This window comes from Canis lupus, chromosome 20 (genome assembly GCF_011100685.1).
Source record: "Canis lupus familiaris isolate Mischka breed German Shepherd chromosome 20, alternate assembly UU_Cfam_GSD_1.0, whole genome shotgun sequence".
NCBI classification, from domain to species: Eukaryota; Metazoa; Chordata; class Mammalia; order Carnivora; family Canidae; genus Canis; species Canis lupus.
In genome coordinates this window covers 25,119,377-25,145,790 of record NC_049241.1, presented here as the reverse complement: position 1 = coordinate 25,145,790, position 26,414 = coordinate 25,119,377, and the positions used below count along the sequence as shown (strand labels likewise).

At 53.3% G+C, this 26,414-nt stretch overlaps 1 protein-coding gene across 2 annotated transcripts in view; it reads right to left on the bottom strand.

Annotated features, from left to right (window-relative positions):
• Positions 1-26,414, bottom strand: part of LRIG1 (leucine rich repeats and immunoglobulin like domains 1) — a 110,843-nt gene that overhangs the window by 17,586 nt on the left and 66,843 nt on the right. For both annotated transcript variants that reach the window (XM_038565891.1, XM_038565892.1), the window contains exons 4-11: positions 19,457-19,594; positions 16,226-16,369; positions 14,342-14,485; positions 11,411-11,554; positions 9,231-9,374; positions 7,110-7,190; positions 1,856-1,927; positions 960-1,031 (exon numbers count right to left, since the gene is read on the bottom strand). In XM_038565891.1, the coding sequence (XP_038421819.1) occupies positions 960-1,031; positions 1,856-1,927; positions 7,110-7,190; positions 9,231-9,374; positions 11,411-11,554; positions 14,342-14,485; positions 16,226-16,369; positions 19,457-19,594 (939 nt within the window). The remainder of the gene's footprint in view (positions 1-959; positions 1,032-1,855; positions 1,928-7,109; positions 7,191-9,230; positions 9,375-11,410; positions 11,555-14,341; positions 14,486-16,225; positions 16,370-19,456; positions 19,595-26,414) is intronic.

Here is a 26,414-nt window from a genome sequence, read left to right as displayed (position 1 = left end):
GGCGTCCCGTCCCCTCACTTATCTGGAGGAATGTCACCCAGGGCCTGCTTTCATCTTAAAGTATGGGAACTCCGCCTTCCTGCTTCCCCATTTCTCCCTGGGGCCCACCAGGAGTGGCTCGGGAATGAGGATGAGGTCAGGACACAAAGACAGCCATCCTCTGGCATCCACCCTTCTGTCAACTCTTCTAAGAGCCAAAAGCCCAATATTTCGGAAACTAATACCACAGCTAGACTTTTTTGGTTGCAGAATCAGATTAACGTATAGGAAGAAGAAAGGAAGCACGGGTGTTGCCACCTAAATACCCAGACGAGCTCCTTGGCCAGAGCCCAGGGCACAGGCAAGCTCTTCCAACCCTCGTTACCCAAGGGCCCGTGGTGAACGTCTATGGCGGCAGCACCACCACCTACGGCGGCTACCTGTAACCGTCCCACACATCCTCTCTGCCTCGCTCATCGGCCAGCACACTCATTCTAGAAGCCCTTCTCAATACAGCTGCTCCATTTTACGCAAATCTAAATGAGGAAAATTTGCCCTCGACATCGTTAAAGGAATGATTATACATTTTCTAGAAGAGAATTCATTTCATGTCACTTAGAGCCATGGTTAGTAAACTATGGCCTGCAGGCCCGGTTTTCGTGAATAAGAATTTACTGGCACACAGCCACGTCCATCCATTTGTGTATTATTTATGGCGGCTCTCTGTGACAACAGTGCAGTTGCCGTGACAGGAGCCCTGTGGCCCACAAAGCTGAAAATACTATGTGACCCTTTAGGAAAAGGTGTGCTGACCCTAACCCGGAATAAGCCTCCATGGGGCACTTTTTTTAAGGACAACCTACCCACAAATACAAACGGCCCCATCGGGCATATGAACTGAGGCATCACGGAATAAAGGCAATTCTAGCTCTGAATTCTCCGCTCAGGTTAGCCAGGGCCATGGAGTCCCAGGTACTTACAGCTCCTTGAGATTCTTCATCTTCACAAAGGCATCAGACTGGACAGATCTGATCGCATTCTCTCCAAGGTTCCTGCAAAAGAACAGTCTTTACTTATGCAGACAAACCCTGGGCCCCCTTCAAGTCAGCCATGTGTGGAGCTGAGAGGCTCAGGAACTTTCAGGGTAGTCCCGGTTTCACCTGTGTGCCAGAGATACGAGCCAGACCCCGCGTCCCAAGTCCACTCTACGTGGCTGGGACAAGCACGTAGGACAACCTCGGAGGCACGCCAGCCTGGGGGCAGCATCAAAGCTGGCTTGAGACCCGCTCAGCAAGTCAGCAGGCAAAACCTTTCCGAACAGAATTCAGGTTGAACTGGACTCCCAAACAAAACAGATGAAGAATCAGGTACTAGGGGCATCTGCCCTCGATGGTGACAATATCTGCCACTCTGCGAGCTGGCTCCATCCTCTTCCTCCCGGGCGCCCGGAGGCGGCCACAGCAGGAGAAACCCTCCTGGCCAAGCCCCCCATGTGCTCGGCCCGGTGAAGCTGCTGCAGCAGGGCAGTCAGCCTGGGCCGGGCCAGATCGCCTGCACCGAGGTGAGGAGCCTGGGGTCTGTGGAGGAGCCAGGGCCATGGTGAGGCAGGGCAGGAGCGGGGAGGAGGAGGTATTTATCCAAACAGCAGCCACATTAATTAGGAGCTCACCAACTGGCCATATGTTCTGTAACTGTTCCTGGCATGGGCAACATAAAGGCCAAAGTTGAAGCTGACTTATAATGAGAAGGAAGCAGCTGGCGTTTCCAAATAGGCTGTTTCTCAGTTTACAAAGATGTGATTAAATTGCTAGCAGACTTCCCCGGCAGCCGCATTTGGCAGGCCTGTGGGTCAGGGAAGGTCTGGCGAGATACTCACAGGTGCTCCAAGCCTTCCAGCCCCGAGAAGGCTCTCTTAGCCACGGACTTGATCTTGTTTCCAAACAGAGTGCTGCCATTTCCAAACATCCAGAGACAGGGAAAACCCAAAAAAAACAAAAATGGAGGGGGAGAGACAAGGGAGGAATGGGAGAAAGAGAACACACAATTAGGGCACTGCCATCTGATAAGACTGTCCTGTGAGGGGCAGGTAGAAATCTGACCTGCACTCAGATTACGGGTCTGAAGTGTGCAGGCCTTCCCCCTTTCTGAAATAAAATACTTTTATCTTTATTCGAATTTAACAGCGATGACAGGTTGCAATTGCACACACCGTCTCACCTGAAAAGGCTCCTTGCGGTGTTCAGTGGAAACCCCCTCAACCAGCCCGGGCTGTCTCTGTGGACCACCCATGGGGCTTCATGGGAAAGAGGGGACTGATCGCCGTTCCAGGGAACAGCAGCGGAGTCGTGGAACGGAATGCAAAGGCAGGGTGACCTACCACCCATGCTGAAAACTGGGGATTAAAGGTTCCCAAAGGAGGCAAAAAGAGGGCAGGAAAATGCTCTTTGCATCCGAGACGCACCCTGGTAGCCAGGATGTGGCCACAGCGAGCTGCGCCTCTGCCTGTGGGAAGGCCCCTAGGGGGTGCAGGGCGGGCCTGCAAGAGCCTTTCGGTAGCAAGAGCCCAGATGCCCAGATGCGTTGCTGCTGCTGTTGAGCGCAGATTTTAAATGATGCCCGAGATTCATTAAATCCCAGACAGGTCGTCAAAGGTCAACCTCCAAGGTTATCAGATACCTGTACCCCCGGACTGCCCACCCATGAGAAGGGGCCCCTACTTCCAGGCAATTCCAACCACAAGCTCCACAGGAAACTACCCAGAGTTTTCCCAGGAACCAAAACCTGGCCCCTTGCAACACACACGGAGCAAAGGAATGCTGGTTCTGCTGCTGGGCTACGTGGTCCGAAGGAAAGCCTGTTTGGGGGGGGTGAGGGGCACCCTCCTCACTGGCAGACACTCTGGTGATAGCCCAGCGGGCATTCCCTCCACCTCCTGCAGGCGCACCCCAACGCCACGCCGACAGATTCGCGGGCTCTGCACCCTGACGCCCAGTGCCATCATCTAAAGGGCTCCTAGGAACGGGGGCCGCTGCGGAGCCCGAGGCCCAGCTCCGGGAGGGGTGGCAGGCGGCCCTCGAGGAGCCCCGGTGCCGTCTGGGAGCCCACCGACCACCAGAGATCTCCGCCGAGCCCAGGGCCACCTTCCAGGGCGGCCGGGCGGGAGCTGCCACACGGGCCCTGAGCTGCGGCCGACGGCTCGGGGCTCCTGGGGTCCCCCGGGCAAGCGCAGGGGGACCCTGGGACGACGGGGCTGCCCGCGGACAGGCCCGGCCGGCACCACAAGCCACAGGAGGCGCGTCCCCCGCCCTGCGCTCGGGGGCACTTGCAGGGGGGCAGCCGGGTCCCCCCATTCACTAGAGCAGGCTCCTCCCCTCAGGGCCTCCCCGGGAGCAGCCAACCAGCGGCTCTGAGCTCAGCCTTGCGCCTCCGCCTCTGGGAGGCCGGCGGGGCCTGAAGGCCGGGGACCCCTCTGACTTCTCTTGTTCTCGGACGCGGCCTGTGTGAACGTGAAAATGACCTCCTCCTAAGAGTTTCCACGCGTTCTCTCCAGCTGAGGTTTTTATTCTAAAACAAATAACCCGAGCGCGCAGAAATCCGGTGGCCACACTGACGGACGTTCCCTAACCACAAAGCTAGCCCGGCACCAAACCCGAGCATCTGCGAGAGCCTGCCGACTTCCCCCTTCCTCGGATCCCCCGGGCCGGGTCACTGTGCTCCAGGTCCTAGTAAAACCTATTAACTGTTTAGGGAAATCTCCTGTAAACTAGATCCAGGAAAAAAGCTGTGCTTTATTTCCTCCGTAACGTATTAGTCACGCTGACCTCTTTTACAGTGAGGGCAGACTGTTATTTCTAATGGTAACAATAGCAATAAAACAAATTCTCAATTATGTGGGGGTTAATCATCCTGCTGGTGGATTAAAATACCCCCTTCCGTTCTCCAGGCGGACATCTGGGGTCGCGGCTCAAGCAGGCAGGCTGGGTCGGCTCCAGCCAAGAGTGGGGCTGCGGGGAGAAAGGAAGGCCGGGTCCATGGGCTGGGGGAGGCTCGTTCCGTCCTCACGACTGTGGGCGGCTGAACCTCGCCTGCACCTGATCTGGGGCTCCCAGAGAGAGGCCCCACAAGTCAGCCATCCACCCTCTTCTGCATCTCTGACTGCTCCCAAAGGCCTTTCAGGTCTTGCTAACAGCCCTACGGATGCCAGGCGGGTGCTAAGGTGGTGCTTGTACTGACCCGAGGAGCCGTGCCCTGTTGACCCCACTCCCCTACCCCTCCTCTGCCTGTGACAGTGAATAGCCCCCTGTAGGCCCTGCCATCCTCCGTGAAGACATGAGGACAGCACCTACCAGGCCCGCGCCGCCTCACTGGCATCAGGAGGCCTCGTGGCAAGATCCAATTCTTCGTTTCTCCCATCACTCCCCTTTGCACACTCCCTGCCCCACCCCAGGGAGTGCCATGGAGAGAGCTGGAACCATGGGGCAGCCACTCGCCTGACCCTCCCATACACAAGTGACTAACCACTCCCCTCTGCTCCTACTTGTGCTCCAGAAAGCCTCCTTCCCGCCTCCCGTACCATGACCCTGTGCAGACCCCCAGGAAGTGTTCCACCAACATTATGAGTGGGGCCATGCGGTGAGGTGACAGGTGAGCGAAATCATCACAGGTCAACTGGGCAAGCTCGCCAGAGCTGGTAACCTTCTCGCCCTGCCAGGAAGCTCAGACCGAAGAACTATCCAGTCCAGCTATATTCCGCAAGTGGAAACATGAAGGGCAGGGCTGCGGCCAGCACATCTGCACAGAGGGAAGCCTTTTATGGCCCTGCTGCTCCCTTGTTCCTTCCTTGGAAAGGACTTTAATTTCGGTCTGACCTGCACGGCAGGAAGGACCCCAGGTCCTTGAATAACTGAGTGAAGGCAGGAACATCTCCGGTCCCATCCTCAATCCCCAAACACCTTCCTGCACGTGCTTCAAGGGCAAGCCCGCACCCGGTCGGAGGGACCCAGCGCCGACCGCAGCCCCGCAGGATGAGGGAATCTGTGGTGTGACAGCCCTAGAGAGGCAGCCCTTCTCTGCTCACACTCCCGACCCCAACGCCCCACCACCTGGCCGCTCACACGGCGCAGTGCGGGGTCACGGCTGGGAGCTTCCAGGCGGTGCTTGGAGGGGACCAAAGGGAGGAGAGTCCAGCACTGGCCCCTTCCTTCCCTCGTCCATTAAGGGTTTCCTCGGCACCTTCTCACACCCCAGGGAGTGGCTTTTAACCAGAGCTGGGCCCCAGGAGCAAGGGAAAGCGTATGCTTTCCTTCTTTCCCCCTTTAACGGAGAAGATTCCACACACCGCCACAGGCAGTTGGAGCGTCACAAACGCCACCCGTGCCCGTTACACAGCTGCACCCATCGCCCAGTGGTGCCAGTCTTCTCTCACCTCTGGAGCGTCCCCCCGCCCAGCCCGGCTGGTGGAACAGGAATCCAGGTCACAGGCATCATGCCATTTTGTTTTTCCATCCAAGAGGAGGAGGATTTTTTTTTTCTTTTGCAACATAACCACGAGACCATCCCATCTCAGTAAGTGCATATATTTAATCATATTAAGCAATTCCTGTCCCCATTTCCCCCAACTGTGTGCTTCCTGCCTTTATTCTGAAACATGAACAGAACCTCCGGCCCCAAGACTCTGATGAGTGGGGCTGGGTGGGAGGAGGCTGGAGATGGCATGTTTCACCAAGGTCCCCGGGCTCTCGGGACCAGGTCAGCGTGGAAGGCGCTGCCCTCAGGGAGCCCGTGTCAAACAGCACAAGGCAAGTGAGGCACACGGGCTAGGACTTGAGGTAGAACTGCTGAACCTGGTCCAGCGGGTGAAGAATGACAAAACACGGGAACACATAGCAGTGACGGGGAGAGGCAACACCAGGCTCCAGGCGCAGGCTGCACTCCACAGAACCAGAAGCCCCAGCATCCCTGGGGCCACCTGCCCTCACGTGCAAGAGCCTCTGGGAAGCCCTGCTGCAGGTCCCACTGGGGGGACAGACCCCACAGAGGTCCCAGTGGCGCTACCCCCCCCCCATGCCCTCTCCCACACCTGTCACTGAGGGCCCAGCCAGGCAGGCCCAGGGCAGTGAGGCCCGTGTCCTCGGCTCTTGTGGCACCACCTCTGTGCCGTCCTGGCTCTTCCCAGGCTTGCTAGGTCAAGGGGCCAGGAGGCGGGGAGGAGGGGGCACTTTTTTAGGGGAAGGAAAAGGAAGGCAGACCTTTGGTCACTCTGTCAGACGCTCACACTCTGCTAGGCTCACTGTCCCCGAGCAGGCTGGGGGTGATGCAGTGGGGACTGCCTCTGCCATCTGCCCGGACCCTCCCTCCGACTTGGTAGTCAGTGGTCACAGCCACTCCCGTTCCCACTCCTGGAGGCTCCTTGGGGGCTGGTGACGCACGGAGGGAAAGCAGGCGGGACGAGGGAGAGCAGCGCGAGCTCTGGAGCTGGACCGGCCGGCGCCGACCCTCCCCGCCGTGCGGTCTGCGGCAACATCCTTTCACCTGCCTTTCCTCGGCCACGACGTGGGCGCACGATAGAGCGCGCTCGTGAGGTTGTCAGATACGACACACGTACACACACGCCCTGCGGAATGAGTGACAAATTCTAGGGGCTTAAATACAGAAACCTTGACTAAACTGCGGTGCTGTCATATTAGCCCATGGTAACGGCTGTTCCTCTTTAACGTTACGACTGACAACAAAAGTATGGACCAGACGTTCCAAACCACTAACGGTACCTGGCTTTAGAATTTCACACACTTTCTAGCAGTTGGAAGAGGGCAAGATTTCCTTGTGCAAAGCAAGACAAAAAATATTTAGTTGTTTTCACGTCAGTCACAAGTTCAGCAAGAGAGGAAACCCAACAGGCCTCGGAACACCAGGTCTCAGCCGCAGGGAAACCAGCGCCCGGGGCAGTGGGAGACGGCGGGCCAGGGAGAGGCCGGCACGCCTCGGCGCTCTTGTTCAGACTTTTCTTCCCAGACAAAAGATCAGTGCGAGCGGCCCTGCTCCAGCTGGGCCCAGGACACAGGAGGCAGGGAGAGCCTCAGAACCGTGGTGCACCAGCTCCGCAGAAGCCACGGCGGTGCCGAGATACTCACAGCTTGCTCAGACTGTCGAGCCCCGTAAAAGCGCCGCTGGTGTCCTCTATTGTGCCCGAAATCTCGTTATGGTCCAGATCCCTGGGGAGGAGACAGAAAGGCGGCTCACCATCCAGCCCGAGTTCTCCACTCTCTTTAACATCAAGTGGGAAAACAGACGGACGCCCAGTGTGCGTCCTGGAAGCCCCAAACCGGTGTGTATTCTAGATGCCCAGCTGTAACGTACGGTCAACCCAAGAGCAAGCGCTGAGCTTCGAGAAGCCTGTTCCACACACCCCGTCGAGAGGCTGGCCGCCTCAGCCTTCCCACAAAGCTGCCATGTGCCTCAAGCACGCAGCTCCCCAGCTCTGTGGCTGCTCCCCACGTGCGGAGGGTCAGGCCCCGGGGCGGGAAAAGGGTGCAGACAGCACATGGGGAAACCACCTCCGCCCCTCCGCCCGCCCCACAGCAGGCATCTGCCCACGGGCACTGAGACTGAGCCAGAAAGGCTCTTTAAGGTTCCTGTCTGCCCTCACACCAACCAGAGTCCCTCTCCCAGACTTGACTAAGAGGCCACCGAAGGCACACGGAGGAAGGAGATGGCGGAGACAGAGGCCCCGGCACAGGGTCCTCCCCGGGGCCACTCGGTGCTGGCAAGTGGGTTTGGAGGCCAGAGTCGCCCCTCCTCGCGGGGCCTGCACAGCCGCTGACTCGGAGCCAGGGACGACATCTGGGCGCTGAGTCAGACTTGTGACCCACTTGCCAGGGCTGGCGGACTTCTCAGCCCAGTCTCCTCCAACAATGCAGATCACAAGGCGGATGACTCAGCTTCCTCCCCCAGCTCGCGGGGCAGATCACAGCGGCAGGCGAGGCCCCCACCTGGTGACCAGGCCCCCACCCTGCCCCACCAGAGGCTGCCCCAATGTCCCCCATGGTTCTCTGGTGCCTACGCCTTCCTCTCCTGCACTCTTGCCCACGACACAGGCAAGGAACAAAAAGGGATGCTGCTCCGGGCCCCCAAGAGGCCTTCCAGAGCAATCAGCACTGCCAGGAGGGAGGGGAGCTCCACTGGAGAAGTGCAGTGCTCGCTCTGACCTTTATCTTAGAGCAGAAAGCTCGAAGCGCCGAGATTCTGCTGCTGGAAGGGATCCCTCCTTTCAACGGGTTTCTCCCTATTATCTTCAAAATGAAAGCCTGGGACCCACGGCTGCCGCTCTGTGGGCCTGTCTCCCTGCTCCTCGCTCTGGCTGCCAAAGCTTTTCTCTTCTTTCTGGCTCAATCTGAATGTTGCTGGCCTTGTTATTCGGGCCTCGCAAACGCTCAAAGGCTGGCTGACCTCGGCTTTAATAGCCTGGCATCCGGGCTCTTTCACACTCCTGACAATGGCCCAGCACTGAAGCCTGCTCTGGCCTCTGTGCCAGGTGCAAGTGCACAGCCTTCCTGTCACACTGGAGCAGGCCCTCTGTGCAGCGGGGCATGTCGGGCAGGAGGCTTCGTATCCCACTCTGTCTGGTGGAAATCACCCACCCTTCTCTGGGGGCTTCATGCCCATGGCTGCCTGGAAGTTCTCTGGAGCCAAAAAAAGAAAAATTGTAGCTCCCAGAAAAGCATCCTGAAGCAACTTCTGGCAACCCCACGTCATAAGGAACTGAAAAGAAAAGGACGTTATGGCCTCTCTGTTAAATAACCCTACTGAAGCTCAAGGACAGAAATAGGATTTCCCATTACATCCCTTGAAATGGGGCCTCCTGGACACAGAGCGTGCCGAAGGTGCAGGGGGAAGATTCAAGATGAGACAGCCTGAGCGCTGGCTGTGGTTCCGGGGGGATGCTCCCAACCGTGGGACCCTAGCATCCCGCCAAGGGCACGGCAGGAATTACTGCTCTGCGAATGGCAGGTTTCAGAGCCACTGTCACCCTCTGGGCACCACCCATTGAGAGAGGCATTTTTCTGCTCAACTGGTTCTTTTTTCAGTTGAAGCTCTGAAAAAAGTGTGATGCTCTGCACACATAGGTCAGCTCTGGATCGGATTCTGACACGAAAGCAATGAGGAGGGAATTCAGGGCGGCAGCTGGCTGACTCTGTTCGGCCTTCTGAGCCAGGGACCCCTGCATTCTGTCCACCCCGCCGTGAAGGACGTACAGGACACGCAGGTTTTTGAGTCCCTTGAAGGCGCCTTCTGCGATGTGGCTGATGGAGTTGTGGCTGAGGCGCAGGATGCTCAAGCTACTCAGGTCGGCCAGGCTCTCCTCGTCCAGCCGGGTGAGATTATTGAAGGACAAGACCCTGGGGAAGAGAAGCAAACGTCACTGTCACGTAACACGGACGCGCCCTGCCGTCTCCTGAACACCGAGCCACGTTCAGCAGGGTCTCGGTGGGACAACAGGACGCTGGCAGGCTCGCGGGGATCCCCCCCAGAGGGCCTGTGCAGCTGGAAACCCACCAGGGCCTCACACCGGCAGAGTTTGGCTCCTGGAATATTTGTGTAGATCACGGAGACCGGAAGGTGTGTTGAGCTGCGAAGATGACACAAGGTCATACAACACAGGAACCGTCAAGCTCCAATCAATCCCTCACGCCGGGTCCGTGGGGGGTCCTGACTCAGGCTATCAGGGACCTCTCACGAAGGGGCCTGAGACCTTGGCCCGGACCCAGCGGGCTCAGACAGGGAGCAAGGAAGCCCTCTTAGACGCCCGACACTGGCCAGCAGAGGGCACCACTAGCCACTGCATGGAACCAGCCTTCCTCCCAGAAACTCCTGCCTGGGGGCGGGGGGGCCAGGGTCCCCTCTCCTGCCCGCACCCCAGCGGGCCTCCTGGGACCTCCTCGCACGATGCCCCACACATCTTCCCTGAGCATCCGAATCAAACCTTCCTCCCGGCATGCCTCCTGCACACGGCCCTGGGTTGGTTACTTGGCCTATCCTTCATCCTTGAAAAATGGAAAATCTGGGCTGGGCCAGGGGGAAGCAAAATAAATTTGGAGAAGATCAAGGAGTTTTTAAAGGCTGCAGAGAGTAACATTATTTCCCTCCTGGAGAAATAAGTCATGGTGTCTGTCTGTCGGGAAGACCTGGCAAGTGATTAAAAATACCTCCTCACCTGCCACGACAGAATTAAGTTTATAGGAGGGGCCGGAAATGCTGGAAAGCAATCCTAAATCTGGCTCTGAGGCTACTGGATGTCTGGCAAACTGATAGGCGGTTGAGGCATTTCTGTGACCTTCTCTGCCCCTTGTCATGGGGATGGAGGACAGCTCATGTTGCTCTACCTGCCAGAGGGGCACAGGGGACACACCTTCACTGCTGCCTCCAAACCAGGGCCACGCACAGCCTTCAGCCAGTCAGAGCTCGGCTCCTCACTCAGCAACTGGCCTGGCCCAGGCACGGTGGACTCAGGAGGCTCCTCTCGCCTCCTCACGGCTCTCAGGCCTGGACAACAACCAACCAGGAGTCCTGGGGCCTCCCTGGTGGGGCCACGGCCTGAACCGAGAGCTGGTCAGAAGCAAGGATCTGCTTGCTTCCTCCAAAAGCACCACCCAGCACAGGGGTCAGACACAGGCATGACCACCGGGCACCTGCAGTGCCACTTCCATCGTCAGGGACCCACTGGCACAGCGGAAGGCCCAGGCCCTCCTGCCAGGAGCTGGGACGTCACTGGTGGTCTCGGGGATGTCCATGGCTCAGGATTCCCAGTCCCTGCCCACAGCCTGGTCTGGAGGTGTCTGGAAGGAAGGATGGGCCACACGCCGTCCAGGGAGGAGTATGTGCACATGCGCCTCGGCACGGGCCCCTGCCACCCAGCCACAGGGCTGCAGAGCAGGGACAGAGAAGGAGCCAAGGGCCCGGACGACTTGTCTAATGGAAGGAGGGTGGACGCTCTGAGGATGACATGCAATTCTCCCACTATCAGGGTGTCACCATCTCTCAGGGCCAGGGCCCAATAAGCCCTGTCACTAGAGGAGCACATGTCACTGGGCGTGCCCACTAATGTACAAGAGGCTTCCCTTCTAGAACAGAGCGCTCTACCTCAGAAACTCTCCAAGGCCAACCCTGGAGCTCCAGCTAATCTGAATGCAGGGGTGTGGAGAGGCCATCAGGAGGGAGTCCAGCTCAAAGCACTGAGGTCCCACTCAGGGCTCGGCTGGCGGAGCTGTGTCCCCCGTCCCAACCCGACACAGGCCATAGGCCTGCCCGCCCCTGAGTGCCTGAGCTTCCCAAGCCGCTGTGGACCCACCGGACTTAGAGCTTTCCCACCCCAGCAGGGTCACCCACGAGCAGAGTCCCCGAGTGTCTCCACACACAGCAAAGGCGGGACACTTACAGCTCATGCAGCTTCGGGCAGAAGCTCCAGCCTTCACGGTTAATGCGAGCGATGGAGTTGCTGCTGAGGTGGAGCTGGTGCAGGGCCGAGAGGCCGTAGAGCCAACCCCTGTTCACCTCCACCAGGCTGTTGTACTCCAGGTGCCTGCAACGACAGTGCACAGGGTGAGGGCAGGCCCGCCGGAGGTCTGCTCTCATGTGCACACCCATCACGTCCTCGGGTCACACACTAGTGGGCACTGAGGATCTGAAAACAGCGCAGACGAGGATCGTGGGGTCTGGGGGGGTGCAGGGGGGCATCTATGTGTGTGTGTGTGGGTCAGACATTGGGGAAGACAGGCAAACCCAACAGATGGCAGTGAGCGCCCAGGCTGACTCGGGAGTTCGGAGGGCGAGGGGACACTTCCTTGAGGTGACCTTTCTTAGCCGAGTACAAGTGAACCAGGCACACAAATGGGCAGAGGGGTTCCAAGCACAGGGCACAGCAGATGGCCGAGCCCATGAAAGGAAGAGAAAGGAGAGAGAACGGGGGTACTTTTTATCTCCCCCCACTTAGAGATCAGAAAACTGGGGCTGGGAGAAGGTAGGTAACTTGCGTAAGATTCATTCCCTAGCTCTGCAAGCTGTGAGGGGCCAGATTTCAAACCCAGGCCTGGCTAACCACATGTAGGCTCTGGACCCTGGCATCTAGAGACACGCCTTAGCTCTGGGGTCGGACTACTTGGATTTAAATCCCAGTTCTGCTACTTTACTGGCCGAACAGGGTTGAAACATCTGTAAGATGGAGTGACCCCAGGGTAGCAACTTTGCAAGGCTGTTAGGAGAAGCAAACAGGACGATGCCATGCTAGAATTTCTGCACGGCGCTGAGGACTTCACTCCCACCAAGAGGCTCCGGTGAGGACACCTTACCCTGCTTCTCGACCCTGCACAGCCCAGCCCAGGATGACCCCACTGCACTAGCTTCTTGAATAAAAGTTACTAATTCATATGTTGCCCCACGTTCAGTATTATAAGGCTTTCGGGCAACCAGGATTTCTTTTTATCTGTCTCACTTTTTGCCGCTGCTCAAAAGGTGAGCACTCCGTTTATAAATAACCTCGCGGGCACCTCCTCACCCTCGACATGTATGTATTTGCTCAACCTAAAAACCAAATGCCATGTGCGGACTCCATTTTCTTCTCAGAACTCTCTTTAAATCTCAGCACACCACCTCCTGGATTTCAAAGTTTAGAACAAGTTTTTAGGAGGTCACGAAAAAGTGCTTTTGAATAGATAGAAACAGACGAGTGGCCAAGCCAAGGACCAGGAAGAAAGGGAGAAGCAAGACCGCAGTGCTAATGCTGATGCCCTCACCTCGCAGAGTGTGGGTGGGTGTGGGGGTGGGTAGGAATAGGGGGTCATCAGAGACACTTTTGATAATGAGCACAGCGCAGAGCTGATGAAACGGGATGTAGAGTTTTTGTTTTCTGTCTCCGTTGCAAAGATAACAAAAGACATGAACGTAACTTGCAGTCTGGAAGGGAGGGTGTGTGTATGCACGCATGTGTGCATGTGCATGTGTGTGCATGCGTGTGCATGGCAGGTTCCTGAGCAAGTTACATCATTAACCATAACACATCTCCAGTTGATCAACAAGACGGGGGAAGTAAACCAACAAGGCAGGGTCCCTGGTGGGCTCAGTCAGTGAAGCCTGTGACTCTTGATCTTGGGGTCATGACTTTGAGACCCACATTGGGTGCAGAGATTATTTTTTTCTCAAGATTTTATTTATTTGGGCAGCCTGGGTGGCTCAGCAGTTTAGCTCCGCCTTCAGCCCAGGGCCTGATTCTGGAGACCCGGGATCGAGTCCCCCTTCTGGCTCCCTGCATGGAGCCTGCTTCTCCCTCTGCTTGTGCCTCTGCCTCTCTCTCTCTCATGAATAAATAAAATATAAAAAATTTATTTATTTGTTCATGAGAGGCAGAGACACAGGCAGAGAGAGAAGCAGGCTTATTGTGGGGGAGCCTGATGTGGGACTTGATCCCAGGACCCCAGGATCACGACCTGAGCCAAAGGCAGACGCTCAACCACTGAGCCAACCAGTTGCCCCAGTGTAAAGATTACTTAAAAATAAAATCTTAAAAAAGAAAAAAAGAAAAACCAACCAGGAAAGGGCTACAAGAGACTGCCCTTCACGAGAACCAGGGGAAAGAAAGAATGGGGAGCAAGGGGCCACAGGCACTTTTCTGTACCCTCTGATTTTACTCAGTTATGAGAGTACATGTTACTGCCCATTGAAAAGAAACTAATTTAAATGTTTAAAAATGGAAGATCAGTAACTGCCTTTTCTGCCCCTCTCTGTTTTACGTGACTTGCAGGCAAGCAAGCTCTGCGGCCGTACACATCTGGCTGGAAAAAGTGCTCCCTTGATAACAGTGGAACACCTGCATCGAGTGGCTTGATTAGCTCACTAAACATAAGTAAATCTCCAGGGTGAACTAGATGTTTTGGGGCCCACCTGCACATCTAGACGGTCATATCCAAAACAGGGAGACAGGGAACTTCCTGTAGCACGTGGGAGAGGGGAGGGTGCAGGAGGAGGCCCACTCTGCACCCCACTGCTCGCTGAGGACTTGGCAAGGGGACAGAAGCCCAAGCACAATGGCTCCTTCTACCTTTACCAACCTGCTTCCCTGACCAAACCCACCAAAACTCTCCCCCCGCCGCCCCGAGATTTTCCTAACCTCTGAGGAAAATACCCTTAGATTGGGCAAAGTCACCAAAGCTACTAAGCTGTGCCCAGCCTCCTGAGACCCAAAGCGCAGGGGGCCAGGTGCGGCTAGAGTCCTAAATGATCCCTGCAAGGCAGTGTGGGCTGAGGCTGAATGAGCACACGCAGGTCCGCAGTGCCTGTACCCGGGGCCCTGCCCGGAACCCAACACCACACTTACAGCACGTGTATCCTGGACAGTCCCCAGAAGGCCCCATCCGTGAGCTTGCTGATGTTGTTTCGCTGGAGCTTTAGCACCTCCAAACTGTCAAGCCCCTGGAATGTCAGGCCCTCGATGACCCGAATCCGATTCCTATTCAGGTCCCTGAAGGGATGAAGATAGCAGGTTCAGAGGCCTCGCTACATGTACCCCACCCACAACTGTTCCCATGCAGGCCCAGCTGGGTTTCTGAGCCAGCAAAGAAAATTGGGGTGAGGCTGTCCTGGCGAAGCCCAAATGGACCGCGGGGGTCCCCATGTGTCTTAAGCTGCTCTTGCCTGCCACGCAGGCAGTGATGCTGACTAAGCCATGGCTCGTGAACAAAGGAGGGCGCAGCGTTCCCCAGAAGCCAGCCCCACCAGGCCTCCAAATGACCAAATGCTCCATTTCCTCCCCAGACATCCAGGACCCTGCAGTGAGGAGGTGGGTGTGACTCAGGATGGGAACATCTTAGGTGAGGTGTCTCTTAGCTCAGCAAGAGCAATCCATACCAGATGACTCGACCTGGGAAAAACCTAACCACTGGATAGCAAATGGCAATGACTTTCCCACTGGAGGCATGAGCCGGGGTCTCTACAGATGGAGAGGAGTTGGTGAATGTGGGAGAGGAGGGGATGAAGCACATCCATCTGGCGTCCAACTCCACATGACAAAACCACAGTTCACCAAAAAATTTCAGGAAGCTGGGTGGGCTGGATCCATTAGTAACACTAGGGGAAGAGGGGGGAACATAGGGCTAACCAGAAAGCCCTTGGTTTTCCCCAAATACTTCTTTGGTGTCTCATCATGACTCTGCTCCTTCACACAACCTTCTGAGCATCAAGAGACCTTCTCCAGAGCTGAAGAGACCAGAGATCTCCCACATGGGTGTGAGTGTGTGTGTGTGTGTGTCAGAGAGTGTGAATGAGTGTCTGTGTGTGACAGCACGTGTGTGAGCGAGTGAAGCACAGGTGTGATGGTGCTGGGGTTGGGCGCCCCGTCTTGGTGCTGAACCTGGCTCTGAACAATTGTTCTGTTTAGACCCAATCTCCGACACTGGCTTGTTTTCCTGAGATACTCTTCTGATATAAAAAGGACATAAGAAAATGAAAAAATTGTGCCATCCTAGGAGTGCACTCAGCTTTGGAAATCAAAAAACTAAACAAATCCTTTCTTAAGAAGCGGCACCTGGGTGGCTCAGCGGTTGAACATCTGCCTTTGGCTCAGGTCATGATCCCGAGGTCCTGGGATCGAGTCCCACATTGGGCTCCCCTCAGTGAGCCTGCTTCTCCCTCTGCCTCTGTCTCTCTCTATGTCTCTCATGAATGAATAATAAATAAAAATAAACAAAAAAGCAAAACAATAACTACCTTATAAGATTTAGCAAGTGAGGACAATGGCCCGCCTCTTGCTCACTACCTCTGGCTACACTAACTTCATCTCAGACTGCTCAGAAAGTGCTGGATACCACAGCGTCTACAGTAGAGATTTTACGGAACTTTAGAGAAAAAACACACACGCGGAAACCCCGAAGATAAATACCCCAATCCACACAGCCTAAGCATCAGCCAGGATCAGCTAAGCAGCAGGATTCCTCATCTCATTTTGGAAAGTGCCCATGAGGACAAGCATGTATATCCTCAGTGGATCTCGATTCCTCCACAACCTGAGGCAGCCCACAGGCACCAGACCCAGCTTCTAATTTGTTTTTATGAGGTGTCACCGTAGGGCCATTAATGATAGTTTACGCAGGGCCTGGCCGAGGAGGAGTGAGGAAGGGGTTGCATGTGCAACGAGGGCCATGGGGAAATCTGGCCTCCATAAAGTGTGGCTAACCTTAATTAAAGTGCAGGTTTCCATACTCACAGTTGTGTCAGCCTGGGTAACTTGAATGCTTTCATAGGAAGCTGGGTGATCCTGTTTTTGCTCAAGCGGAGCATTACCAGCGACCGTGACAGACCATCAAATGCTCCCGACTCCAGGGTGCCAATCCGGTTGCTTGCCAGGTTGCTGGAACGGCGACAGGGCAGAAAATGTCATGGTCAGTAGGGGGCCTTCCTCAGCCTGGTACAGACACCAGACCTGGCTGAGCTGGGGACAAAAGCTAAACACACCCGGGGGGGACAGGTGTCCGAGGGCACATTCATCGTCTTTACTCCTGGACAGGGGAGCAGGAAACTGGTGCGTCAGGACCATGCCCTTCGGGCCCTGATGGGATGATCACTTCAGCCTGGTGCACACTAGGCTGGCGGCCAGGGCTGCCTCCACCGGGGGGCAGGGTCGACGTCACTGACCCCAGCACCCTCACCGTCCAGCAGGGCTGTGAGAGGGCCCGCTGCACAGCCACCCATGGGATTCCCTCAACACCCACTGAGACCCAGGGTTCGAAGTCGGCAGGAAAAGCCCTAGGAATCAGAAAGTCCACTTCCAGGCACAGTCAGACCGATTTAATAAGTTAGAGAGGCAGCCTTACATTGTATTTACTTCTTAAAAAGATTTACTTATTTCAGAGAGAGCGTGTGTGCACACATGAGCGGGTGGGAGGGCAGAGGGAGAGGAGAGAATCTCTAGTAGGGACCCTGCTGAGCGGGGAGCCCAACTCGGGGCTCGACTTCCTGACCCCTGAGATCATGACCTGAGCTGAAATCAAGAGTCGGATGCTCAACTGAGCCTCTCAGGCACCCTACCAGCCTGAATTTTTTTTTTTTTTTTAGATTTTTATTTATTTATTCATGAGAGACAGAGAGAGAGAGAGACAGAGAGGGGGGCAGAGGGAGAAGCAGGCTCCATGCAGGGAGCCCGATGTGGGACCCGATCCTGGATCCCCAGGATCACACCCTGGGCTGAAAGCAGCGTTAAACCGCTGAGCCACCGGGGCTGCCCATTAAAGCGGGTCTCACTGTACAACTTTAGATCTGTATCTACACTCTCATAAATGTGTATAAACCAACTCATCTTAATCGTGTTAAATATATCAAAGAGACACTAGTTAAACAGACCTGCCCAGGGTCCCTTTGGACAACAAGCAACTCCTCAATGGGACGTCCTCCTATAGGATTATGTGTGTAAAGAGCACTTCCCCTCACAACACACCGGGACATACAGATTGTACCTGTGACTCCACTGTGTGTACACTCTATCAGCTAATAAAAAGAAGAAAAAACAGAGAGGAAAGGGAAGAATAATATAGGTTATTCCTGTCAGAAGTTCCCGCTACCGCCGCATTCCTTCCACCTTCCATGGACAAACGCTGCTTTTTGCAGCTAAAGCATAAAGGAAAAAGACCAGAGAGAATTTGCTTCACCAGAGATGGGAAGGGGATGAGGCGTTTTTCTGTCAGGCGGTGGCCCAGGACAGGGCACACGAGGATTCTGTGCAAGCAGGGCTGGACTGCTTGTTCCTAACACCCCACATTAAAGGGGAACAGTCTGTATGATGGAGATACATGGGCCAGGAGCTGCCAAAATAGAAAGTCCCTCCTGCTTTCATACAGAGAGAGGTCACTGCAATTCAGTTCAGTGGCTGTTGGTTTCTTTGTCCCAAGCAAGGGAGTGCCAGGTGGCAACAGGACACCTCTGGAAAGCCCTGAGTGGGGGCTCAGCATGGTCACGCTGGCTTTACAAAGGCCAGGGCCCCCCCCCCCCCCCATTTCCAATTCTGGTGCCCTGATGCAGCCTAAGAAAGAAATCACATCCCCTCCTTGGGATCTCAGAAAAATCTGGGTACCATACCTTGGCTTCCCTGAACAGAGGGGTCAAAATAACTCCTACAACACCCTCATGAACGATCCCCAAAATGAGTCAGGATGAGTAATGACACGGGGAATGAAAACTCACATGTCATTTGAAGTTATCTCTGGAGCCTGGGTTTTTAGTTTCTTCCCCAAAGCAATATTTTTCTACCAATAAACAGTAAGCTCAACAGGTTTGAATGGTTCCTCCTCCCTTCCACCATGCACTGGGTGTGAGAAGGGCTGTTGGGATAGGCAAAGGGGACACACACCAACAAAAAGATCTAGGTGGTCCTGGGAACCCAGATGTGGGAGTACGCACCTCCTCGAAGAGCGCTCACTCCAGGCTTCAGGAGTGGGGTGCCACGAAGATCAGCACCCACCACGTAAGCCTCGGCAGGGAGGCCTCCCTGCAGGGCCATTTGCTACATACCCCTGAATCTTCCCTCCTACCTCTCCTGGGAGGCAGTCCAGGCAATGAGAGAGAACACAGGCCTTGTCCTCCAGCTACACCTGTACTTGAGAGCTAGTGGCTCCTCTCAAGTGATGGGTCTGTGAGGCTGCTTCACCCCCTCCCTGCCTCAGCTTCCATCTATGCAGTCAGGATAACGCTGCTCAGCAATGTCCACAATAGTTAGACTATGGAAAGAGCCTGGAAGTCCATCGACAGATGAATGGATCAAGATGTGGTGTGTGTACACACACACACACACACACACACACACACACACACTCTGAGTATACTACTCAGCCTTCAAAAAGAATGAAATCTTGCCATTTGTAATGATGTAGATGGAACCAGAGGGTATTAAGCTGAGAAAAGTCAGTCAATCAGAGGAAGACAATTATCATATGATCTCACTCACATGCAGAATTTAAGAAACAAAACAGAGGATCAAAGGGGAAGACAGGAAAAAATAAAACAAGATAAAATCAGAGAGGGAGACAAACCATAAGAGACTCTTAATCACAGGAAACAAACTGAGGGTTACTGGAGGGGAGGCAGGTGGAGGGATGGGGAACTGGGTGATGGGCATTAAGGAGGCCACGAGATATAAGGAGCACTGGGTGTTATATGCACCTGATGAATCACTGACCTCTACCTCTAAAACTAATAATACACTATATGTTAACTAATTGAAATTAAAAAAAAAAAAAGAAGAAGAAGAATGCTGTTTAAGCAGGAGATGCTCTACAAATACGCACACAGAAGACAGTGGACCGGGGTCCCCCGCCCTCTGCCCTGCTGAGGAAAGCCAAAGGTGCATGCCCAGCCCCCCACCCCAGGCTCAGCCTGGGCACAGGGGAGAGGGAAACCCATGCTCTGCACCCACCCTGGGTGCAGACGGCAGAGCAGGGGCACTTACAGCTCCTTTATGCGCAGCCCGTGGGGAAAGCAGGTGTTCCGGATCTCCGTGATGTTGTTCGAGCTCAGGTCCAGCACCTCCAGGGAAAGGTAAGCCTTCAGCTGACTCCCCTCCACACCGCGGATCTTATTGTGCTGCCTGAAACACACAGAGGGAGGGGACTGGAGTCTGTTTGCAGAGAAACAACATTTTCCCCACTGTTTCTTTCAGACACCTTCTTCCCTGATTCAGATAATTCTCAAAGTGGTGCTGCTCTTCAAATGAGGTCTCCTCTTCTTCTTTCTGCAAAGTTATCACCTGCTGGCTGGGTGCTAGACAGAAGATCGAATTTCCTGGCAGTGACATGTTTGTCTGCCCAAGTTCAAAGCCTAGGCTGCTCTCCCCAAGGACAAGAATGCAGGGGTTATGTACACCATGCAGAGAACACTGAGCCAGAACTCAGAACTCACAAGTGTGCATTCCCATAAAGAATGTTCCTGGTGAAACCAACCAGCTCCTGGTGGGGTTCTCATCTAGAATCTTCAGAATGTAGCCCAAGCCCATCACTTATGGACTGCAGGCACCATAGCCTAGAGTTCAGGTCTAATCCAACTTAATGCTCATGACACACCTCATGTTTTGCCACATGTGAGGATAGGCACAAGGGATTTTTTTTATTATTATTATTTTTTTAATGGCACGATTCTGACAACCTAAGGAGAACAGGATTGATGCTCAGTCTACCTGGAATTAGATCCAGGTAGAATCTGGAGTGAATCTGACCCTACTGACTCTACCCTCTTGATAGCTTTGTTCCTCGGTTTCCTCGTATGGAAGATGGGGCCGTGACCTCTTCTTTTAGAGACATGGATCACCCAGCTGAAACCACACGAAAGCAGATGTTAACCTAAGTGTTCAGAGTGCTTAACCCCCACCCAAAAAAGGCATTTTACCACCATGACTTATTTGCACCTATAGTCCTCTTTCTGGAAACCCCTGAACTTAACGAACTAACCAAAATTTATCAATCAGGAAAAAGATAACAAATGCTGGCCAAGGCTGGAGGCTACGGGGACCCCGGCCCCCAATTGTGGGTTTGGCTGTGCCAGGCAGATTCAAACCACAGCAGCCTTAAATCCCAATATTCAGATACTTCAGAATCTGTTGGGTGGTACTGTTGGGCCTCCAGTTCCAGGCACTCACTCAGGCCAGTTTCTGAGTCAACAGTGTCAGGGTCCCTGGCCAATCAAAGCATTCTTGAACACAACACAAGGAAGCCAGGCGTCGCTTACCAAGTGGCATCTCTTTTAAACAAACACTTGACCAAATCGGTTCCAACAGGCATAAACAAGGCTCTCTTTCCCAGAAGCTCTGGGGCTGCTTGTCCACTCCTTTGTTTTTTTCTGCAACTCTCCCAGGCCCTGAACCCAAAAATCCATTTACAAGAGCACAACTCCCCACACGGGGAAGTCTCCCCAGAATGAAAGGCCATTTTTCCCTCCGCGTCCTCTCCCTGCCAAAGCTCTGTCCTTTGAGTTCTTTATTATGTTCTTAATAAAGATGGTCTCTTCAGTTTTCTGCCTCCAAAAGAAAAAGGGAAAAAGAAAAGAAAACCTTTATTATGTTAAGTATGGGAAAAGAAGAACAAGAAAGGCAACAGAGCTGAGCCTCATCCAAGGAACTGTGAATGCAGGACCAGGGAGCCAGGAATAGAGGATGTGAAGAAAGCCGGCAAGGAGCACCCGTGGCCCGAAGTCATGCAAAAAGGGACTGTACACAGAGGAAGGGGCCATGGGACAGCTGGGAGCCCCCCTGACGCTTCTCCCATTGTGCCTCGTCTCTCTCCTCTGTCTCTGCCCTTCATCCTATACCTTTTTTGGTCTTTCTTGCCAGTCTGTTTGTTCATGGATTCAAACAGGTTGTGGGCCCCTAGGTGTACCAGGCCCACTGTGGAGGAAGGACTTGGTGATGAGGAGGCGGCTCTTTCACATGCCGTAGACATCCCCAGTTGGCCCAAGAGGCAGCCCCAGGGATGAGACACAACCGGGCGTGAGAGTGAAGGTGACAGGCACCGGGGACACAAAGTGCCAGGGGCAGTGCTGAGTTCTGCCCCGAGCAGGGTGTGGGGGCCAACTCCAGGGGCTGGAGGCGGACACTGGGAAGACCCAGGCCAGGAGCTGGGAGGCAGGCAGAGCACAGCAGGCGAGGCCTCCCAGGCCAACCTGGGGAATAGGGACTCCATGTCACCACGGTCCAAGAGAGGGGGCAGCAACACAGACAGAAGACAAGAGTAAGAGGCCCCCGAGGACCTGGAGAGGAGAGCTGGGGGCTGCATCAAACACTGATGCTAAATATTCTAGTCTGCAGATCTGAAGATAACCTGGTTAGCAGGCTAGTGGGTGTGCCTGCCATCCCCTATGTGTGTGTGGACTACTCCCAACTCAGTAACCTGAGAGAACCTGTTAAGCCATCCCAAGGAATGGGGGAAAAACATTTGTAAATCATGTATCTGATAAGGGATTAATATCCAGAATACATAAAGAACTCCTAAAGCTCAACAACAAAAAACCCCCAAACAACCCAATTAAAAAATGGGCAAAGGACTTGAACAGATGTATCTCCAAAGAAGACATGCAAATGGCCAGCGGGACATGAAAACTCAACATCAATAACCTCACACTCATACAATTGGTACTATTAAAAACAAAACAAAACAAAAAAACAAGAATGTGGACAAGAATGTGGAGAAATGGGAACCCTGGTGCCATGTTGAAGAAAATGGTATAGTGGTTCCTCAAAACATTAAATATCACACAACCCAGCAGTACCACTTCTGGCTATATATCCAAAAAAACTGAAAGCAGATCTCAAAGAGATATAAGCACACCCATGTTCATAGCAGCATTATTCACAATAGCCAAAAGGTGAAGCAACCCAAATGTGCATCGAAGGATGAATAAACACAGCACACTCTACACGTACAATGCACTAAGTTCAGCCTTAAAAAGGAAATTCTGACCCACGTGTTATACAATGAGCATGAATCCTGAGGACTTTATGCTAAGTGAAATAAGCCAGTCACAAAAAGACAAATGCTGTATGATTTCACTTCTAGGAGGTAATCTGGAGTAGTCAAAGTCACCGAAACAAAGTAAAGTAGTTCTTTCCAAGGGCTGGAGAAGGTAGGAATGGGGAACTGCTGAATGGGTAGACAGTTTTAGTTTTGCAGGATGGAAATAGCTCTGGAGATCAGCTGTACAACACGAGCGTATTTAACACTACTGAACTATACACTTGAAAACTGATTAAATTTTGTGCTATGTGTATTTTACCACAATTTAAAAATAAAACAAAAAACCCAAGTCAGTTCACAAGAATCCACTGCCTACCACTCAAAACGATGACTCTTGCATCTCATGTAGGACTAAGTCCTCACAGTGGTCTCCGAAGCCCACGTGACTGCCACACACCCGCCCTCATTCCACTGTACACACCACCCCACACGGCCCTCAGATAAGCAGGCACACACACGTCTTAGAACCCTTGCACTTGCCTTTCTGCTTGGAATGCTCTGCCCCCTCAGATGCACAGAAGGATGCCCCCTTACATCCTTCCCATCTTTATTCACACATCGCCTTTGCAATGAGGCTTCCCTGGCCAGGTTCTCTAAACCCACAGACTCCTCCTGCCCATCTCTCTCTAACACACACTTTCAAAAAAAAAAAAAAAAACAAAAACAAAAACAAAAAAAACACACACTTTCCACTCCCTTGCCTGCTTTATTTTTCTCAAAAGCTCTAACTATCACCTAATATATTCAGTAATATGCTTATTTCTAAGTTTAACACCTTCTCTCCGACCAGGATATGGCTCAAGGAAGGTGGAGATACCTGTCTGATCTGTCCACTAATGTGTCTCCAACCACCGGAACAGTGTGAAGCACATAACAGGTGTTCAATAAATAAGTGTTGAATGATTCATAAAAAATGAATACAAGTTGAATTTCTGAATCTCAGAGATTTGGGACTTGTCAGCATTGAGGCAGAAGAAAATCATTAAGCAGATGAGTTCAGTCAGGGAATGTGAAGGAAAGAAAGCGTGTCAGTGGCCCAGTGGTAGTCCTGCCCAGACAACACAACACACTTAGTCCTTCACGGGTCCTCAGGGCTTCAACACTGCTGGTCCCAGCTGCTGAGGATGCACTGCCGTCTCCACCCCCCCTTCCCCCCCCCCGCCCCCGGACTGATCTCTCTACTCTAGCTCAAAACCCTGATCAAATTCTTCCTGAACTCCTGCACTCTGGAAAACTGGCCACACAGTTCTGTGCTCCTGTAGACTCTACCCAACCCACCCCCCAACATGGCAAAAAAAAAAAAAAAAAAATCACACTGTGTTAGAGATCTCTGTGGACCGTGACAACCCCACCCAAGGCCAAGAGCTCATCACTGGCATTTGGCATAGCACTGAAGAACCTGCCATGAGCACTGCCCTGCCTGAGTTCAAATCCCAGTTACACGCTTTTAGGTGTGAACCTTGAGAGGAGCCTCCTCTATAAAGCAAGGTGTGAAGTTCCTATACCCCCCGGGTGATGTGACCTGACACAAAACAGTTGCTCAATAAAACCAGTTCTTGTTTTTATTAGTCATATTTGTATCCTCAGAGCCAGGCTCAGGATCTAGTTTGCGGGAGCTGCTCTGGCAAAAGAATGAATAAATATAATAAATGACTGGTTCCTGTCTACTTCTCTGCCATATTTCAATGCAAAGCAGGCAGGCCTGAGTCCTCTCTCAGGAACAAATCGTTGACTCGGGGCCCTCAGTCTCAGCTCCGTGCATGAAATAAGTGTGTTCCAGCTGGAGAGTATCATCTTGGGTAGCTGTGCTTCAAAGCAAATCCCAGACGAAAGCTTCTGCAGGACTCCACGGCCAGAGAACTGACGGATCCCCAACCAGATGCGTTACATTCCCCTCCTCACTCCCGCAGTAAATGTGGCTTATGTGCACGCCCTGACCACAGCCCACCAAACCCTATCCTACCCGATCCCGGGAAGTCGGCTTACCCAAGATGCCCCCTCCAGACACCCATCCATAAAATGCCAGACCCAACGTGGTGGCAGTATTCAGGGGAAGCCCTCCTACCCCCTTGAGAGTACACAGCTGTGAAAATGTGTTTGCTGCCCTGATTCCATCAGGTGGTCCACTTTCAAGAAACTGTCCATGTTTTGAATGCCACGTGCAACATGGAGGTGGTCATCATGTCTCCTTTAATGTAACTGACTGTCCAGTTCCGAAGAAGGCCCACACTTAGCTTAGTAACTTCTAGATCTTTGCTCAAGTTCTCTTTAGCAACAGCTGACCAATAACTCAACACCTGTACACAGCAGGTCCTGGGTGAAGTCACAGGGAAATCACAGAGCAACCTAAAGGGGCAAGTACTATTAATCTCTGTACTTCATAGTTAAAGAAACTGAGGCTTGAAGATCTCCTGAGGTCGGTCACACAGCTGCGAAGCAAGAGGAACTCAAATGCAAATTCAGAAGGGCAGGACTATCAGGCGTGCCATCTCAGAGGCTCTCCCAGCAGAATTTTAAGGACACAGTCCTGGACTCAATCCATAAGCCCTCGGCAAAGCTTGGCTGGGTCTGAATGCTAGCTGGCTATTTCCTGGTCTCCTCAGACCCATCTGCATGACCGGCCTCAGCTCGGCCTAGCTTTTGTATCAGCTTCCTGGAGGCCTGTGCGAGCAACTCTCCAGAGGGCTTTGTGCCTCTGGACTCTCAGCAAACGAGGCAGGGAAGCTCAAGTCCTTACTCATGGATATTCTGGGTGGAAAGAATAGTTCCTCTGAGATCATGTCTTTAAGGATGTCTAACTGAGGGAGGATTGGCCGCCTTGATTCTTGGGGAACGGAGAGCTGCAGAGGGACACCCAGGCTCTCTCCACCACTGAAACCAAGTGAGAAGGGCTCTGCGGCTGTGGGGCCAGGGAAGGTGCGGTGCTGATCCCCGGTGCCCACCTCCACCCCGTGTCGGTTTACCCCCTAGGCAGCCCTCAGGGGCAAGGAGAACTTAATACAGCACAAGTCTATTAAACCAACACCTGTTAAAGGCTTCAAAAATAAAATCGGTCTTCAAAGGCAGAGGGCAGGCAAGATAAGCTCTCTCCACTTGGCTACATTTTCAGAGTCGATGTTGAATTGGACGGTAAAACAGCCAGGGGCATTTGAAACCAACATTTAAAACTTTTCATCATAAGTGATTGTTCCACTATGGGTCTGTGTAAGGTTCGTTTACAAGGTCCTCCCGTTGGTGGTGGAAAAGATCTCATGTCACCGACAACAGCCAGGAAGAAAGGGAAAGCAGATCAAAAGAAGCAGGGTCACGGGGGTCAAGTGGATTACAGCTGGTTCCTGAAATTATGCTCCTATTGTCTACACCAGGACTCAGCAAACGTCTTCTAAAATAGGCTTAATAGTGAGTATTTTAGGCATTGTGCCTCATGCATTTTCTGTCATGAGTACTCAACTCTGACACTGGAGTGAAACAGGACAATATGTAAATGAATGAGTGTGACTGCTCCCGTAAAACTTTATTTACAGAAATAAGCTGTGGGCCACATTTAGCCTGCTGCCTACAGTTTACTGACCCCTGGTCTACACTATAGCAACCAGTTTGGGTTGGTGGGGGAGTCACCCAGATTCTAACTCTAGCTCTTATGCAGCCTTAGAACTGTCGGTAAATTACTTTCTGCGCCCGGCTTACCTACCCGCAAAATGGTACTCAATGACTCTCTACAGCAGAGAACCCTTCCATTGTTCCTCTAGGGCCCATGTCAGATGGCACTGATTGGAATCTTTCCCACTGATGTCTTTTCTACCTCTTCAGGAAGTAAACTGGGACCTAAGTCTTCATCTTCATTATGTCCCTCAAAAGACAACCCAGGATCCTGACCAGGGAGAGCCAGTGGAGACAGGTAGGCAA